We start from the raw sequence: 18,333 nt of genomic DNA on the forward strand, positions 1-18,333 counted from the left end.
CGTATGTAGGTTCCCAATACCTAAACACAAAATGTTACGATACATGTACTTTTATATAAATTATAATTGGAAAGGGGAACGAAAAGTGAAAGGATCTCACTTTGATTTGTGAATGCCCTTCTCATATGCTTTCTGGAATTCACTCTGGACCTAAATAACCAATGTAACCGAAGTTATGCAAAGCCATATGCCTGCCGTACAACTCTCCTTGTGACATGATAACAAGTTATCAACTATATATTTTTGGAGTAATATAAAAAAATATTGGGAAAATATGACCGATTTTATGGATGAGGCAAAAGTCTTTGAAACATTACAGAGCTAGTGAGAAACATAATTTTGCACATAAAATTCAGTGGACTAATACTACTGCAATTCATACTTCTGACAAATCAGATTTGACAAATACTTCTCATCTTATATCTATCTAGATACTTCCTGAGTAAGAACAGCAGAGAAAGGGATATATGGAAGATCAAGAAACATAAGTATCAAAGTATGAATGAGATCTGCAAACCTGAAGAGCCATGACACCCGATGCAAATTGAGTCATTGGATGGGATGTCACGGGTAAAGCATCAATAGCCTTGTAGACATAATCTGCAAATATGATTAAATGTGTAAGGAATAAAATCCGAGTAAAGTAGTGACCAACCGAAGTGGAATTCATTTACAACTTTGTCTAAATACAAAATGTAGAAAGGCAGTGTATTAGACCTTTTTTTTTTTTAAGAAACAACGGGACGTCACAACACATCTATTAAGTTACTGTTCTACAGTGTTGTATAAAAATGTTTAGTTACCACTTATTCAATTCTAACGATTTAGCATGTGCTGAATTTCACATAAATCTATATCATTTAAGCAATTCTCAACATAGACACATATATCTATATATATTAACCGAAATTATCCAGTCTTCACCCGACTGATAAACTGTAGCATCTTACATATATTCATTATTGAAAAAGAATGAATTTAATAAATCGGATACTTGTCTCTCAAATCAATGATTTTAGATTCTTTTCCTTAATAACTTCTACTATATGTAAATCAGCCAAGCGGAAAGAAATTAACAGTTGAAAGAAAGTAGTAACCTGGTACTACTGCACGAGCGCGCAGATCACTGGATAATTCATCTACCTGCTCTTTGCTTGGTACCTGAAGTTCAGAAGACAAATTCAAATAACAAAAAATTAGTGTCAATCTGATATATATGACAGCATAACAATATTCTTTTTGAGGTTGACATGCAATAGAATCCTATTTTTAGTTTAGTTTAGAAGAATTAACAATGTCCACTTGCTATACACAGGATGCAACGACAACCAATATATAATATCTCAATTTCACAAAACTATTTCACTCGGAACCTATGGAGAAAGAGAAGCACCTTTCCAGTTAGAAGGAGCCAAAGAAGACCCTCGGGCAAAGGCTCTCCACCAGGCATAGCAGCTGGTAATACTTTTTGGCATTCAGGAATTGACATTCCCCTAAATCGGATTCCCTGAGGAAATAAACAAAAAGAAACAAAAAAAATATAATAATATTCGGAAAAGAAAACAGATTAAGCCTTCGTTCTGTTGAAGAAATAATTATGATTTTTAAAACTTCCATCTAAACACTAATTTACAGAGAAGCAGTTTCGTATGTATACCTCATCTGGGTCGAGCAATGAGGTTTCCCATAACAGCCCAGTCATTCCTCTCATTCCACCAATTACCTTGCAAATGCATATAGCATACCAGACGTTAGCTCAAGGATATAACTAGATAAACCTACAGTAATTACCTTCTTCAAAGGATATGTAGTGGCACTAGTTTTATTTGCAGAACTGAATTTATTAACAAGGGAAAAGGAAGATTGTAGTTACCATATCGACAGTAATATTGCCCAGTTGAACCTTCCCATGTTCTGACTTCAATTTCTTCAAACGCTCCTGCAATTAAATAGTGACATAAAATATACTGAATTTATGTATAACAAAACTTAACTGAAGTTTCTCAAAATAACTATCCGTACTTAATCGTACATTAGCTCAGACAGCTCAGATATCAAATGATAAGATGCAAAAAAAAAATAATAATAATAAAAATAAAAAATAATAAAATAATAAAAATTACATTAATAAAATGCAGTTGATCAATTCAAGATTTAAAATTGCACAATTGAACATCATTACATTTTCCCATTTCGTTTTGAGATGCAAGTATCATTGTGGTAAAGAGGCATAAGCCTCAATCGATAACCATAATAAACATTTTTCAAAAAATACAATACATGATACCCACTAACAATAGTATACAGGAATCGTCAAATAAACTTATAAAAACTCCAAAACATATGTATATAATTCAAAAGCGGATGATGAATTTTAGTAATCTTGACCATCAATATGTTTAGTTGAAATAGAGAAAGTTGATATTAATACCTACAGTTTAGAGTATCTTTCAAGATTATCTCACATTCATCTCACACCGTTCGATACCTCAAGACCTACAGTTTAGAGTATCTTCGATCCGTTATCTTATTCCTCAGGTTGAAGGTCCCATTAAAAAGATAGTAATGAGGTGGGGACATCAGAAGAGAAAAAAATAATTTCATTCCCCAATTCAGTCAATTATAATTGCTTAGTAGTTTTGATTTTCCCAAATGCATATATTATGAGGCTGTTTAAGGCCGTAACTTGTCAACCGTGCAATATTGCGCACCTCATACAACGCATTTTTAAACCCTGGGTCCATAATAGTCTCTTTTCAAGAAAGAAAAATATGTGTTTTGGTCAGTAAGAATGAAGCCAAATTCAGTGACTCAAACCTGTTGTTCAGGAATTAATTCCTTAAGCTGAGAATGAAGATCCTGCATGGAAAACCAATCATGGAGATGAGAATCATTTTTCTTATGGCCTTGACTGGATAATTTTTGTGTGCTGATGATTAAAAAATTTACAGGCTATCGTTTATCAAGTAATAAAACTATTTGTTAGGTAAGAAAAATAAATAATACTCAAAATGGTACAGATCGATCAGCTCAATATAGTTAACATACTGATGTATTATTACAGCAACAACATACTAATATACTTACACTGTGAAAGAGTGTAATTGCATCCTTCAGTCCAACAAAAAAACTGATAAGTATACTTGAAAAGTGAAAAACTTACAAGATCTGAGGAAGTCTGAATTTGAAGCCATCTTACTGAGTTCTTGAAGTGAGACTGCTCACACTGAAAAGGGACATCAAACTCTCTCAATACACATAACTATAGCGATTGTATTATGGTCATAATATTAATAACACTTACAACACGGGATCGTAGCTTGGAAAGCGCAGACACGCTCCTGAAGAGCCCCATCGATAAGAAGTACAACTACAACTCTGCTTCAACACCGAAAATATAAAATCAAATATTAGACACATAAGAATAATCCAAAACACTATTATAAGATTTAAGCAAAAAAATCTAGGGTTCAAAATCTAGGGAATAGGGAAGTACAACCTGAATTTTCGGAAATCGAATATAAAATCTAGGGAAAGGTAGTAAAATACTCGCGCGATGCTGCGGAGCTTGCTTGATGTATTATAATATGAAATTATTGAATTAACTTATAATATTATTATTATAAGTATTAAAAAATTGATAACACATGTATGCATTTCTTTTAAATAATTTATTTTTGAAAATAAAGAAGAAACACAAAAATAATAAAGTGTGACAATGAAAATTTGTGTACTTAATACGATCAAATTACACATACTTGAAAAATAATAAATTATGAAATTATGCCCATTCTATTAAAAAATAAAGATAGTATTTTGTATGATTTGTTTTCATACTGACCATAGAGAAGGAGAGAAGGAGAATAAATCCACACGAAGCGCACAAACAAGAATAGAATCAAACAAACTATTCCAAAGTCGGATACTAAATATTAGCATGCTTTACTATTGACTTGTCTTTGAAAAAGAAAGACTATTTTTTTTCTTTTTGGAGAAAAATCAGCCAGAAATGGATCAGTACTCACTACTTTTCAAAAGACCTAAAACTTCAATGGTTTCGCCTGAATTAAAAGCTATAAATATCAAATTTTAACAAAAACGAAGCAACGAGCAAGGCGATCGTCTGAGATGGCGATTGAGGAGCGATCAAGTAATTGATAGCTGTCCGATGAAAAGTGAAACCATACAGAGAGAGAGAGAGAGAGAGAGAGAGAGAGAGTTGACCTGTGGGCGGGAAGCGAAGCGACGAGAGGAAAAACGGAGACGGGGGAGAGTCGGCGAGAGAGGGAAGTTAGAGAGAAGTAGGTGGAGAAGTAGGTGGAGAGTCTATTTTTGAAGATCTCGGCGCCACGAATCTGTATGATTTGAAATCACTCAATTTCGAGTTCGTATGAGATAGATATGGATTTTTGAATTTTTGATGCAAAAAAAAAAATGTTTGGAAAAAGTAGGAGACAAAAAGTGATTAATTAAAAAACGAGAGAGAAAGTGATGAATCTATATAAAAAAACGTTATATTTATTTAAGTACAAATATGTAATTTTAACTCATTACATCTAGTGCCACCTAATATAATTTGCTATTTTTCTAAAACTCTTCAAACGTAGGCTAAATCTCAAACCTTCAATTTAAAGTGGTCTACTTAGTTACAAAATTCTTATTAATATTTACATTACTTTCTCAATATTAAAAACTGTAATAAAATAATTTTTTTCAAAAAACTGGTAATATTTTTCTATTACATTACAAATATTTTTTAAAATAATAAAAAAGAATAGTATTATAGATATTATTATATATATATAAAAAGGAGAATCCGGAATTTCTTATTCATCTAGACACACTTTACTGTTTCTTCTACAGTACCTGTTATATAATCAAAATACCCATTGAATGACATAAAATTACATGTTATGCCTCCGTCACTAAAAATAATCGATTGTTGTGCCTTCACACTCTTCTGGAAAAGTCTGTCTCTTAGAACTTATTTTTACTACTCGAGGAAAGTCTTGAAATTACTTTTACTTTCTCAAAAAAAAAAAAAATTATCTGATACTTTTTCAAACTCATTATTATATATTCTTTCCAAGATGTCTCTAGAAAAGTCTTTTCAAGCTCAGATACGTGGAGAAAGTATCCAGACATTTCTGAATTTTTTTTATTATAAGAAAACCAGACATTTCTGGATTTGTGACGTTGCTTCCTCTATGTATCTATATATTTGCCCCGCATTCTTCATTTCGCCCGGCGTAAATCTTTCGTGCTCATCTCTCTTTCTCTCTCTCAACGTCAACAAAAAATACATCATACACACAGAGCCACACAAAATAATAAAATAAATCTTGCAAACTCATAAAGGCTGGCAAGTCATTATATATCTTAGGGTTGGTCAAATACAACCAATCCTTTTTTTCTCCTTGATCACAATATTGAGCAAGCTTATGTAACCTAATATACTCAATTAAAGATTCTTACATTCACACACACACTCATCACATAAACAGCACACACGGACACTTAGCAGAGAAAAAGATAGTGATGAAGATGGAGAGGGCCCTAACCGATTATTTAGAGGAAAAAAACCATTATCTAATCTTCAAATATTGGAATATGAAAAGTTCTATGTAACCTACCTTTTGTGTATATTTGATTTGATTAAAAAAATTAGCTATGATTCAATCAAACACTTTGTTTTAAAAATCTCTTATTTACAAGCTCAGCTAATCACACTATAGCACTAGCAGAGTTGAATCTCATGTCCAGTAATAATGATGATAAAAAAAAAAATCAATCAAATAATCATTCTCCTATTGTATTATCATCAACAACAACATAAACTGCTCAAATTTAATCAAACCTTGAATAAATAGGCCGAAGAAGGTATCGCGAATCGGCTGGCCGGAAGATTATGAGCTTTTGAGCAGAAGAAGTGTCGATCAGGTTGTGGATACAATCACCAAAGCTTAGGGAAGTGTAATAATAATACAGAACAAGAGAAGAGTGTGGAGAGTCTGAAATAAGAAAGAACTCCATTAGAAAGCTACAATCTGAAATTGCATAACCGTGTTTGACTACAGCAAAGCATTACCAAATAACATTGATTCGGTACATAAATAAATAAATAAATAAAAGTCAGGAAAAAATGGGTTTCGAGTCTTTCGATTAAGAAGATGATGGGCTTCTAACCTTGACGACGTGTGGGTCAGTCATCTTTTCCGCTTTGCCTTGCTGCACATTTTTCTGGATTTCATTTATGCGAGTAAATAAATAAGGAAAAAGAGAAAGGGATCAAACAAATCAGAATAACCGTCGGAAAGAAATCAGAACAACTATCGAAAAGAAAGATCGAGCAACCCGATTTCAACGAAATCCTAGCAAATCTATCTTTGGGGAGAGAAAGATTGTTAACCGTGTAAAAGAGAAGTGTATTTTTGGATCGCCGTTTACAAGCGATAAAATACCATTTCTTATCTCATGTTTGACAAGATATGGGCTTGAAGATATGGGCCTATTACAACAATAAAATTTAGGTTAAATTTCGTATTAAAATTAAAAATCAAAATTGAAAAAAAAAGGAGCTATGTATAAAAAACAAAAAACTAACAAAAAAAAATACTAACATAGCTAGAATTTGATGTTGAACTTTTTTTAGTTTGAATAAAATGTATTAAAAAAAAGGGGCTGTGTATTAAAAAAACAAAATACTACGTAGCTAAAGTTTGATGTTGAAAATTTTGATTTTGAATCAAATATAACAGTAATGTAAATTGCCAAGTAACATTGAAAATATATGAATTATGTTCAAACTTTACAAAATTTACATTTTAATTAAAATCTAAAAATATTATATTTTGGAAAATGCAATAGGAAAACAAATTTATTTTGTCTAATTACATTCCATATTTTTTTAATTGAGCTAAATCTATAATTTAGAATGTTTATACTGTTTAAAACTTACAAAATTATAATGTAAATAAAATTTGATATTGATAATAAAATAAAAGGGGAGTTATAAAAAAAGATTTAAATTTTATTATTATAATGACATAAAAAGTTATAAAATAATATTATTAAAAATTCTTAGAAATAATAATATAAAAGTTAAAGCCTCGAGACAAAAATATATTAGATATATCTTAATTTATTAATATTCTCAACTAATCCGCAGCAACGCGCGGGAACAATTTGCTTGTTATATATATATAATACGTTATTTGTCATATATATTTATATATATTATAAAATATAAAAAAGGAAATATTGATAATATTATTATACTAAGTAAAATTAATAAGTGAAAGATATAAATAATAAGAAATAATAAATAAAAAATAAAATAAAAAACAAATAATAAATTGTTTATTTTTTTATTAATAAAAATTCAAATTTGGATGATATTTTGTCGATATTTTGGATTTTTTTACTACTAAAAAATTTCGGTATTTTGTCGATATTTTAATGATATTTTAACGATATTTATAAAAACAATAACGATTATAGCTGATATTTCACCGAGACTCTTCAAAAAACGATATATCTGCGATATATCACATATATATATCTCGATATTTTGAACATTGCGTATGCCCAAAAAAAATATACCCCAACCAAATTAAGTTTATCATAGTATCTAATTATTTATTGAAATTTGTGACTTATTAGGTCAATCCAAACATCACTTTTGAGGTATAGCCAACATTTGAAAACTTATTAAAAAAATAACCAAAGACGCTTGAATAAGCCATTTAAACATCTTGCTCAAAATAACAAGCTCAAAGAAAACTAACAATTGTTCAAAAATTATTTTTAAAAAAATGATAAAGAGAAATCGCTCCACTCCCCGTCACTCGGCTCTTCGATTGGGCGAATAGACGCAGAATTCGTGACATCGGTTGGGTCCGAGACGAGCTCCGACTCCTCGTTGATACCCTCAAACACCATATTCGATTGATCTAACATCAAGCCATGTTGGTCGATCTTCATCCCCGCCGAGGTATCCTCCTGAACATCGTCAGGAGACGACATCTTCGAGTATGTAGTGAAGACCACGTCCTCCGCGCCAGTAAGTGAAGGGTGCAGCTCGGCTTAAGAGTTATGACGTGAATTTAGTGATGTCGTCTTGGGCCTTCTTCAGGTCACCCGTCGCACCTTCTAGCTCATCTTTGACAACATTCGCAAGCACTCCAGCCGTAGCCGGCACTGATCCAACTTTTGTTGGATCCTGGCACTTTTATCATGAGCAGCGAGATGAGCTTGGTACTTGGCAATCACGTTCATGTACTTGGCTTTAGCAGCCTTCCTCCCCAAATGAGTTGTCTGGTGTTGATTATCTGGGCACTTCGGCGCATTTGGGTGAAATGAGCATTAACCTTGTTGTGCTCGCCTTGGACCTTGACTACATTGGCCAAAAGGACCTTGCTCGCCCCGTCGAGTTGTGCGACCTAGTCCTTGAGCGTTTCGACCTTGCCCTGAGAAATGTTGAGCTCGCGATTCTTGTTCTCCAGCTTGCTTCAAGAATGTTGGATCTCCAGCGCCATGTCCTTGAAGGACTTTTGATCGACCGCGGCCTCTTTGAGCTCGACTTCTTATTGGGTGAGCTCAGCCTTACACTTCTTGATCTTTTCACCCATATATGCGATCTCAGCTGAGAGCCCATCAACTCGCTCAAGTGACATGGCCATATCTCGAACCTTCTTCTCAGCTTCATGAACCTTGTGCTCATAAGCATATACCTTTTGTTCATTTCGGCCCAAAACTAAAACACAAAAATAAACATTCAAAATCTCTATATGTATAAAGTACTTATGGAATTACGAGAAATGTTTACCTTAGTAGCGGTGCACGACATGCCCACGTAGGCGTATGCTCACTTTGTTGTCAACGGTGCCCACAAGAAGAGTTGTAGTCTTTATTTTATACATTTGATGTAATAAAGTCTCACGAAGACTCTTGCTTGTAATTGCTTATTCATTAATAAAAAGTTGAAACGTTCATTCGTTCTTCCTTGTCTGTTTGAAGCTTTATGATAAAACATTAGTCTTTAGTCCATAAATAAACTAAACAACTTACGAAGAGACAAATGTAGATTTGCATAAACAAACTCTTCGTAGTTTGCTTAAAACGATATATTCGCAATCTAAGGGTCAAAGGACTATTGACCTCAATACGATTGTTAGGAGAATCTATGATGCCTGGTTATGGGGCATTGAGAGTTGGAGACTCTATAGTTCTTCTAGGTATCTTCCGAAGGTACTGAATTGACCAGTGCACTTCTAGAGACAAAATAAGAACAAACCATTTAACCCCTTATGTCTCGAAGTCACTACGTATGAATTGCATCGTGCTTACCTTAATCCTGAAATGAGACATGCCATTTCACAACTTACGTATTCTCATTTGAGAAAGTCGGAGTTCGGACTCACTAAGTGATTCTGAACATGGCCTATTGGTGAAGTACTAAGTTGTGAGAATGTCATGAGTCACTTTGTGAAGTTCTCATAGATATGGAATTCATGTACAAGATTGCTGAAATGCAATGTATATCACCTCATGCTTTGATCCTTGGAATGCGAATAAATGAACTGGCAAGTGTCCAAATTGAGTCCTGACTCTTTTGGATGAAACAATGTGACTTGTTAGCTCCTCGTCAATACATTGTTTCTAACTTATTCACAAGCGACAAATGAGTTGAGGAAATAACAGCTAGAAGGGTAAAATGGTAATTTCGTAAATCCCGACTAGTTGATGATATTCATGAAGGGTAAACATAGATAATATTCAGTGGATCCGCTCATCATAATTTGGTTGAATTCTTGAGTAGAAAATAAATTCATTTGAACCGAGAGATTTTCAGTATCAACTCTTTAGTGGAGTCAGTTGACATTAAGCTAAACTTGGAAAAGGTTTGTGAACTTTTGAGTCCAAGTGTTTAGCTCAAGCTTTGTTCATTCGGATCCATGAGGTCACTGTCACAAATCACATCGAGTATGAATAGTTAAACTGGAAGCTAAGTCAAAATAAAAACGAGACAAGTTTTGTGAAAATTGTCAAAAGGGTATTTTTGTCTTTTTGGACATGGGATGAAATGGGTCATTTGATGACTTAAGACCACTCGGCCAAAATTGATTTAATTGGGCCTTGTGGATTAATTTCATCTCATAAGAATTTTATTGAAAATTCTTAATGGGTCTTTCTCATGTTGTCATGAACAAATGAAGAAGCTTCTAGAAGCTCCTTCTAGAGAAGCCTTGGGCGCCCATCACCCAAAAGAAAGAGAGAATATTTTGTGCATAAATGTATCAAGATACTTGCCAAAAGAAAAAGAGGAGACAAATTTCCTATGCATGGCATAAGGGAATTCGGCCAAGCAAGGCAAGGGAGCAAAAGAGGAAACAAATCCAAGCCTTCTAGAAGCCCCCTTGGCCTCCCAAATGAAAGAGGAAATAAAGCAATATTTGCTCATGAATATGTGATATTCTATAGAATAGGAAACTACCTTATTGAAGGTAATCCTTCCCCTATAAATAGAGGCCTTATTCTTCACATTTGATTCATCCAAGTTTTAGAGATTTGAGAGACTCTCTCTCTAGAACCTTGGCCGCCCATCTCCTCTTTCTCTCTATTCAATTTCGGTTTTTTGTTTTGGCACCTAGGTCCTCATTTGACCTAGTGTTTAGCTCTTCGACTTCAAGACTCGTTCTTAAGTCGTAGTGTTTAAAAGTGCCCACACACTAATTCCTTTTTATCTTGAGTGATTTAGTGATAGAAACTTTCGTGGTTGCTCGAGTTAACGAGGAAATGAAGAGAGACGTGCTGCGAGGGAGACGAACGTTGCAACTTTCCAAAAGCTTCTCAACGTTCAAGCTTCAAGAAAGGTTAGTAATCTTTAATACTCATATTAGGTTTTATTTACATGTGTTTGCTCTTTGTCTAGGTTAGTAAAAAACGTTTTACTTGAAAAAGAAAATTTTTAAAATTCCGCCGCTTACCGAAGCGTTAAACTTTTTCTTAAACCCTAGATCAATTCCAACACACTTTGCCCAAAGGCATGGTGGGATACCGAATTTGTCGAAGCAAGAAGGACGACGAGCTCAGAGACTTGTAAAGACAGTAGTCCCGCTCGAAGTGAATCACGACTTTGTTCGACTTCAAGGTTGAAACCAAGTCTGACCCAGCTGAAGAAGGTCCGGACGAGGTCAGCGAGCTGCTCTTCGTCGAGATCTGTCCAATGAAAGCACTTGCTGAGGACGCTACCCGACAGAGACAGTTTCAGCGGGCATCTTCTTCTTGCCCTTTGCCTTCTCTTATCTCTTCTTAGTCGTCTTCTTCTTCTCTTTCTCCATTTCTTTCTCTTTTCCTTTCTCTTTCTCTTTTTCTTCTTCTCATTTTTATTTTTCGTCTTTCTCGTGCTCTTTTCCTTCCTCATCTACCTTGATCACCTCGTCCTCCTTGGACTTGGCCTTCTTCCTTTCTTCTTCTTAACCTATGGGACAGTCTCCGCTCTTGAATTCGACCTTGACAGAGTAGTCTTCCTTTTCATCATAATATTTGGCAAGACTTTGAATGTCGCAGCCTTGGAAGCGATGACCTCCGTTGTCTTGATCACCTCTATGTTATCGCCAATCCAATCACTTCCCACCTCAGCGGACGGACTCGAAGACCGGGCGGCGACTTCCTCAATCTCGACCACCTCCGGGAGCTCCTTGGAGGGAGCAGAGCCTCCACCGACCTGGAAAGACGAGCTCTTCTGAGCCGCCTTCTTGGCTTGTCTTGCTCTCTTCTTCTCGACCACGTGGCCAATCTCGTCCTCCATGTGATTGCTCGCGCTATCTTCAACTGCGCAAGCAAAATGCAATGTAAAAAAATAATATAAAAATTAAGGCAATATCAAAATAAACAAAAGCACTCACCAAATTGAGGATGAATCTTATTTGACATCGCCCAAAGACACTCCTTGAAGAATCGGGAGGGTCTGAACGAAGCCCAGTTACACCGACCAGTTTGGAGCTCGACAAACTTTATGTCAAAGGTCGCGTTAGGTGTTGGCACTCCGAGTTGTGCTGCAAGATCAAGATTTTACTAAATATTATAATTATCTTGACGGAACTGGAAATAATTTTCCCGGTTATTAAATTGTGTTTTAAGTATTTACTATGTCTTTTAAAATTATGTTATTGTTTTTAGTTTTTATTTTATCTTGTGTATTTAATTTAAACTTTGTAATCTATATTTAAATTTTTATGTTTTAATTGAATTATGTTTTAACGTATTTTTGTAGTCAATTTATGAATTATGGTGTTTTATAAATATTCGTAGGTTTATATAGTGTGACACTGTATCACACTGCAAATATGCCGTATGAGATCACTTGAGGTTGGAGGGTTTTGTATGCTATATATAGTGTTATAGCGTCCGATTGGAGTGACCCTAATAAATTCGTCCATTTCACAATCATCTATAAAGAATAATTACATAACTCAAAGTTCAACAAACTCTGTCATTTATCAACATATATATGTCAACAAATCACCAAACAAATTTTTTAACATATATGAGACTAAAAAAAAAAAGTAAAATAGATACAAAATATTCTCTATTTTCTTTCTACTGATAGTTGTCCAAATTAATGTTTATAGATACATAATATTCTTTATTTTCTTTTTATTAATAGAATTGTCCAAATTAATGTTTTGGTTGAGCAGGAAAACTGAGTAATCAGACACTAGTAAATATGTCGATTTTTCCTTTAAGGAAAAATATCAAGACTATCCATCATGTTTAATCGAAATGCGAGATTTATCACCTCTATTTTTAGAAATATCATACATATCTCTTCAGTTTAATATAAATGACATATACATCCCCTAAAAAAATGTTATCTTACAAATATCACCATTTTTCGTTTATTTTTTACAAAAAATAATTTGAACTCCTCAAAATACCCTTAATGAAATAATTTTTTTATTTTCTATTCTATTTACAAAAAATTAAATTAAAAAAAATTTATAAAAAGGTAAGGATTTTTTTTAATAAAATAGTAAATAAATATTTATTATATTAAGGATATTTTGAGAAGTTCTAATTATTTTTTTGTAAAAAATAAACGAAAATTATTATATTTGTAATATAATTTTTTTTAGGAGAGATATACGTCATTTATATTAAACTAAAAAAATATGTCTGATATTTTTAAAAATAAAAGAGATAAATATTGCATGAGAGATACTCTTGATATTTTACTTTCGGGGCTAGCAGGACAATGGAATAACTCGAATTGGCTCTCGTCAAAGTCAAACAACTCGTAAGCTTAAAAGACTGACGCAGCCTGCCGCAAGACCATAACCCCGTGTCCTAGACAGCCTTGGGACACGTGCCTCAAAGTTGCCAATCCGTAGGCCTTATAGCCCAGGGCTCATGATTGCAAGTCTTCAGGTAGATTCCAAAACAAAAACTAAATTTAACAGTCCAACCACCACTATAAGATCTACACAAGATTCACCTTCCTAGCCACCAAATAATTGTGCAAACATCAAGTCGCTCTCTCTGCTTGTAAATTCAACTTGATCAGTCTGTGTAGCAACAAAATAAGGCACTTAGCATTATTACAAAAAGGATAATGAAGCAACCATTGACCGCCACCACTTAATTCTCTATAATAATTCTAGCAACTACCAGTATAACCATTTTCAGCCCTCTATATATCGAACCTACTCAAAGAGTATACAGAGGAAGCTCGAGATTGACTTTCACTATATAATGATGTAGACACATACTTTAAAACCTATAACTTTGTTTATACTTTATATCTTAAATACCATCAGGCACAAAAGCTCACGGAAATCACCACGGAATCGGTGTATAACATGCGAATGACTTCACATATCTATAATAGTATCGCATTTTTTTTTCGTTGCTGGCAGTTACCTTGATCAAAGTAACAAATGAAATTTTATAATTTCCATGGAATCTCGAAGTTACTAGGAAACAACACCACCCTTTGGAGGGACAACAAGAGTTCAGAGAGACATCGCAACATTTACCAGGAATAACTATATATGCTTGACTCACCGATGATATATAATCGTCAATTTGACGTGCTAAACTCCGAACATCAAATCCATGATTTTGTAGACCACCGACTTGGTTGGAGAAGCGATGGCACCGCCAGATTGCTTGGCATTGGTGTTGCCATTCTGAAGATAGTACGGACGAGAAGGGCCACCGAGCGTGTTTTTTTCCCCAGTTTTGGGGGACGGGTGAGGCGGTAAAGTCATGAACCCATGATTGCTGTTAAGTCTTTCGTTCAAAGCCTGCCTTTGCATTGGGTCCAACGATTTCACTCCTACGATGAGTATTCCGTTTATTTGCATCCCGTTCTTGCTTAGTGCCTTTTGTGCATCGGAACGGTTCTAGAAAAAAAAAATATATCAGAAAACATTGTTAACATTCTTTTATGAAATGCGGATGGTACATTTAAGATAGTGAAAGTGGGGAGGAGAAAAACCTGATACAGAATGTGCATCCAGTTGGCGTTTCTCGAGCCGGGAACATGTTTCAGAATCACACCACACTTTTCGAATTCCCTAAAAACCGAATTTGTGTCTGCCGGAGAAAATCTAGAGAGATAAAAGTCAGTAGTGTCATTAAATGACACAATCAAAGGCAGCAAAAATCAGAGGTGAGAACGATACCCATAAACAGTGACCTATCCCTCTTCATTGAAGTTGCCTGTGGGCACGGCGGCGTTCCTCTGCATCTCGGGCCTCGCGACTTCCCTCGGGGGAGGAAGTGTGATGAGAGCGCCAGGCTGGACGACACCTTCGACGGGTGAGCTCTTTCCCGTCTCATCTTGTTCTCCGCCGCTCCTCGAGGGAGACCACCAGTTGAAACCTGCAGAGGAGCTCTTTCCCTGCTGGATTTGCAAGCCCGAGGAAGGGGTCGACACGTCCCGGCCTGAGCCTTGGAAAGGAGACCTGGGGACACAGGGTAATCAGGGATTCCGGATTCGGGAGAGAAATCGGAGCGGTCCTCGAGGGTGTATACCGAAGGAGGGGGGAGATCTGAGGCCGTGTAGTTGTCGCGCCACAGAGCAGACACCGGCGCTGCTTGCCCGGGGCTCGCAAACTTCCCTTTCCGGGATGATATGGGTGACGCCAAATCTTGGAAAAACAAAGATTGCCTCCCTGATTTAGGAGTTCTGTGTACTGTGGTACTCATCCTCTCGCCTCCTCGGGAATACTGTCTGCACTGTGAACAACACATTACGCCTCTTACTCCTGTGTTTCCTTCCCATATGAACAAACAAAAACCGACTCGAGAAGTGCTCTCAAATATCACTAAGCAACCCAAATTTGAATCCAACAATCAGATACGTTGAACTCGTGTACTGAATGAAGACAATAACTAATGCACAGCTGCTCTACATTTTATTTTTACTTGTTGATATCACTGATCTCACCATTTCCAAATCTATCTGCTAATATAAAGACTTGTACCTCCGGTTGCAATCTCTCAATTGCAACACACACACACACAGATATATATATATATATATATATATATATATATATATAGATATAGATATATATATATATAGATATGATATATATATATAGATATAGATATACAAGGTTTTAAAAAACGTTAAAAACGTACTTACTGAGGCGTGGAAACGGTAAAACGCCAGGAAAACGACTCAGTAACGTACGTTTTAGGCAGCAAGATGAGTATTTTCTTGGAATTCACACTAAGTTACAGAATGGTGAGACATTCGGGCCTTGGAATATACGCGGAGATGGAAGCTTGTATTTCCAAAATCGTTTAGTTGTTCCCCAAATGGATGAGCTTAAGAAGGCAATCATGGAAGAAGCACATAAGTCTCGTTATGCCATTCACCCTGGAGCCACGAAGATGTATCAAAATTTAAAGAAGTAATTCTTGTGGCGTAACCTGAAGCGGGACGTTCTCGACTATGTCAGAATTGTCTCAAGGTGAAAGCTGAACGACAGAAACCTGGAGGAATGTTACAACCGCTTTCCATAGCCGAATGGAAATGGGAAGAAATTACTATGGATTTCCTCACGAATCTACCAAAGTCGCAGGAAGGCTTTGACACGATCTGGGTAATCGTTGATCGACTCACCAAGTCTGCACACTTCGTTCCTATCAAAATAACGTACTCCAAAAGGAAGTTAGCAGAGGTATACCTTGAGAACGTAGTAAAGTATCACGGTGTTCTTCTGAGTATCACTTCGGATCGGGATACACGGTTCACTGCTCATTATTGGAGAAGTTTCCAGGAAGCCATGGGAACCATATTAAATTTTAGTACTGCTTTTCATTCTCAAACTGATGGGCAATCTGAGAGAGTTATTCAAATCCTAGAAGACATGTTGAGAGCGTGTGCTTTGGATTTTGGTAACAAATGGAAAGAAAATCTCTCGTTTGTTGAGTTCGCATACAATAACAGTTTTCAGTCCAGCATAGGCATGGCCCCTTTTGAAGCTCTATATGGAAGGCCGTGTAGATCTCCTGTATGTTGGATTGAACCATAAGATCGCGTTCAAACAGGAGCTACAATCATCGAAGAAACTAATGAGAAAATCGCGATCATTCAATAGCGATTGAAGATAGCTCAGAGTCGACAAAAGAGCTATGCAGATAAGAGACGAAGACCACTCGAGTTTGAGGTAGGAGATTACGTGCTTTTGAAAGTCTCTCCACGTAAGGGTATTTCCCGATTTGGAAAGAAAGGAAAATTGTCTCCTCGATACGTAGGGCCTTTCCAGATTATTAAACGAGTAGGTCTAGTAGCTTATCGACTTGCTCTACCATCAGAATTATCGTTTGTACACGATGTCTTTCACGTGTCAATGCTTCGAAAGAGCGAACCAGATCCTACGACCATCGGTCAAATCGAGGATGTACCAATCCAAGAAGATATCATTTACGACGAAGTGCCAACTCAAATTGTTGACAGAAAGATGAAGAACCTTCGTAATCGTGAGATCCCATTGGTAAAAGTCTTGTGGACACACCATGGAAGCGAAGAAGCGAGTTAGGAGCTGGAAAGCGATATGATAGAAAAATATCCATACTTATTTCATGTACCCAGTTAGATCTTAAATTTCGGGATGAAATTTCTCTAAGGAGGGGAGAGTTGTAATGTTCTAAATAAATATCACAAATTAGTACTTTGTAAAATTAAATGCTAGTATTATAATTAGTAATTGTATATATAAATACATATGCATACGTTTTTAAAACCTTACTTAGTAAATTTCAAAATGTGTTAGTACTATAAATTATTATATATGTATATTAAGGTTTTGATTTCTTTATATACTTTTTCCACATGTATATGGGTATGTACGTGTGTGTGTATATACACTTTTATACATCCTTTGGAAAATAATAATTACTTTTATATTTCATAATTATCTTTACATATCTACATATACTAGTTTTTCAGCATCGAGCTACGCGCGAATGATTTAAGCATATTATAAATGATAATAACAAGTAAAATTTGTAGAGATTAATTTGTGTTATCAAGATTTGTAAACAATGGACACCAAAGAAACCGGCAATTAAGAAAAACCCTTAAAAATCATAAACGAATAATAAAATGTAAAAAATTTATTTTGTACATTGATTAGACTTTCATGAGTAAATAAGACTTGCGTTCGCTTTCCAATGAAATATGGAGAAACATATAAGGTGAAGGAAAATAAATGTCAAAGAGAAACTAATAAAGAAAATATAAAACTAACATACACTCAAAATAATGTATGTTATTGATATAGACTACGTTTGGTTGGGATTAAAAAGCATTGTTTTTGTTTTTAAAACAAAACTGTTTATCCAGTGATTGGCAAAACTGTTTTTTAAAAAAATTTCAAAAACGTTTTTAGATTTTGTACATGAGATAGAAAAGTTAGGATTCTTAGCTTTTAGAAAAAGTGTTTTTAAGTTTGCTATATAAATTACTGTAATATCATCGTACAAAATATTATTTATATATATATGTATATAAATAAGCATATCAGTCATTATTATTTAATTATTAAGAACATGTCTATTTTAGTTTTTTTACTATAATATATTTATTTTATCAAACGTTAAATCAGTTTTTGTTACCAGCAACAACTGTTTTATAAATAGTTTACCAAACACTTTGTCATTTTTTGAATTTTTATTTTTATTTTTATAAAAGCACTTTTTTTAAAAACAAAACTATGTCAAACGGCGCCACAGTATAATATAGCATTAGTAATTATGATTATAAAATACATAAAATAAATTACACAAAATATATTGATGAGAGGGGGAGGG

At 34.8% G+C, this 18,333-nt stretch overlaps 1 protein-coding gene and 1 pseudogene across 2 annotated transcripts; both read right to left on the reverse strand.

The window, feature by feature from the left end:
- Nucleotides 1–13,247: 13,247 nt before the first annotated feature.
- Nucleotides 13,248–14,615, reverse strand: LOC149383133 (nuclear pore complex protein NUP35-like). 2 transcript variants are annotated; one of them, XM_089628100.1, is made up of 3 exons: nucleotides 14,504–14,615; nucleotides 14,068–14,408; nucleotides 13,248–13,568 (listed from the first exon to the last, which is right to left on the reverse strand). In XM_089628100.1, exons 1-2 carry the CDS (start codon nucleotides 14,519–14,521, stop codon nucleotides 14,097–14,099), a joined length of 330 nt encoding a protein of 109 aa, XP_089484226.1. In that variant the 5' UTR covers nucleotides 14,522–14,615; the 3' UTR covers nucleotides 13,248–13,568; nucleotides 14,068–14,096. The 2 variants fall into 2 exon arrangements, with proteins under 2 accessions (XP_089484226.1, XP_089484225.1); XM_089628099.1 differs by lacking the exon at nucleotides 13,248–13,568 and having other exon boundaries at nucleotides 13,773–14,408.
- A 27-nt stretch (nucleotides 14,616–14,642) lies between these two features.
- LOC149383134 (nuclear pore complex protein NUP35 pseudogene) lies at nucleotides 14,643–15,515 on the reverse strand (annotated as a pseudogene).
- Nucleotides 15,516–18,333: the final 2,818 nt, after the last annotated feature.

This window comes from Urtica dioica, chromosome 10 (assembly GCF_054948205.1).
Source record: "Urtica dioica subsp. dioica isolate 48M chromosome 10, U.dioica_male_clone48M_v1_H2, whole genome shotgun sequence".
Taxonomy (NCBI): domain Eukaryota; kingdom Viridiplantae; phylum Streptophyta; class Magnoliopsida; order Rosales; family Urticaceae; genus Urtica; species Urtica dioica.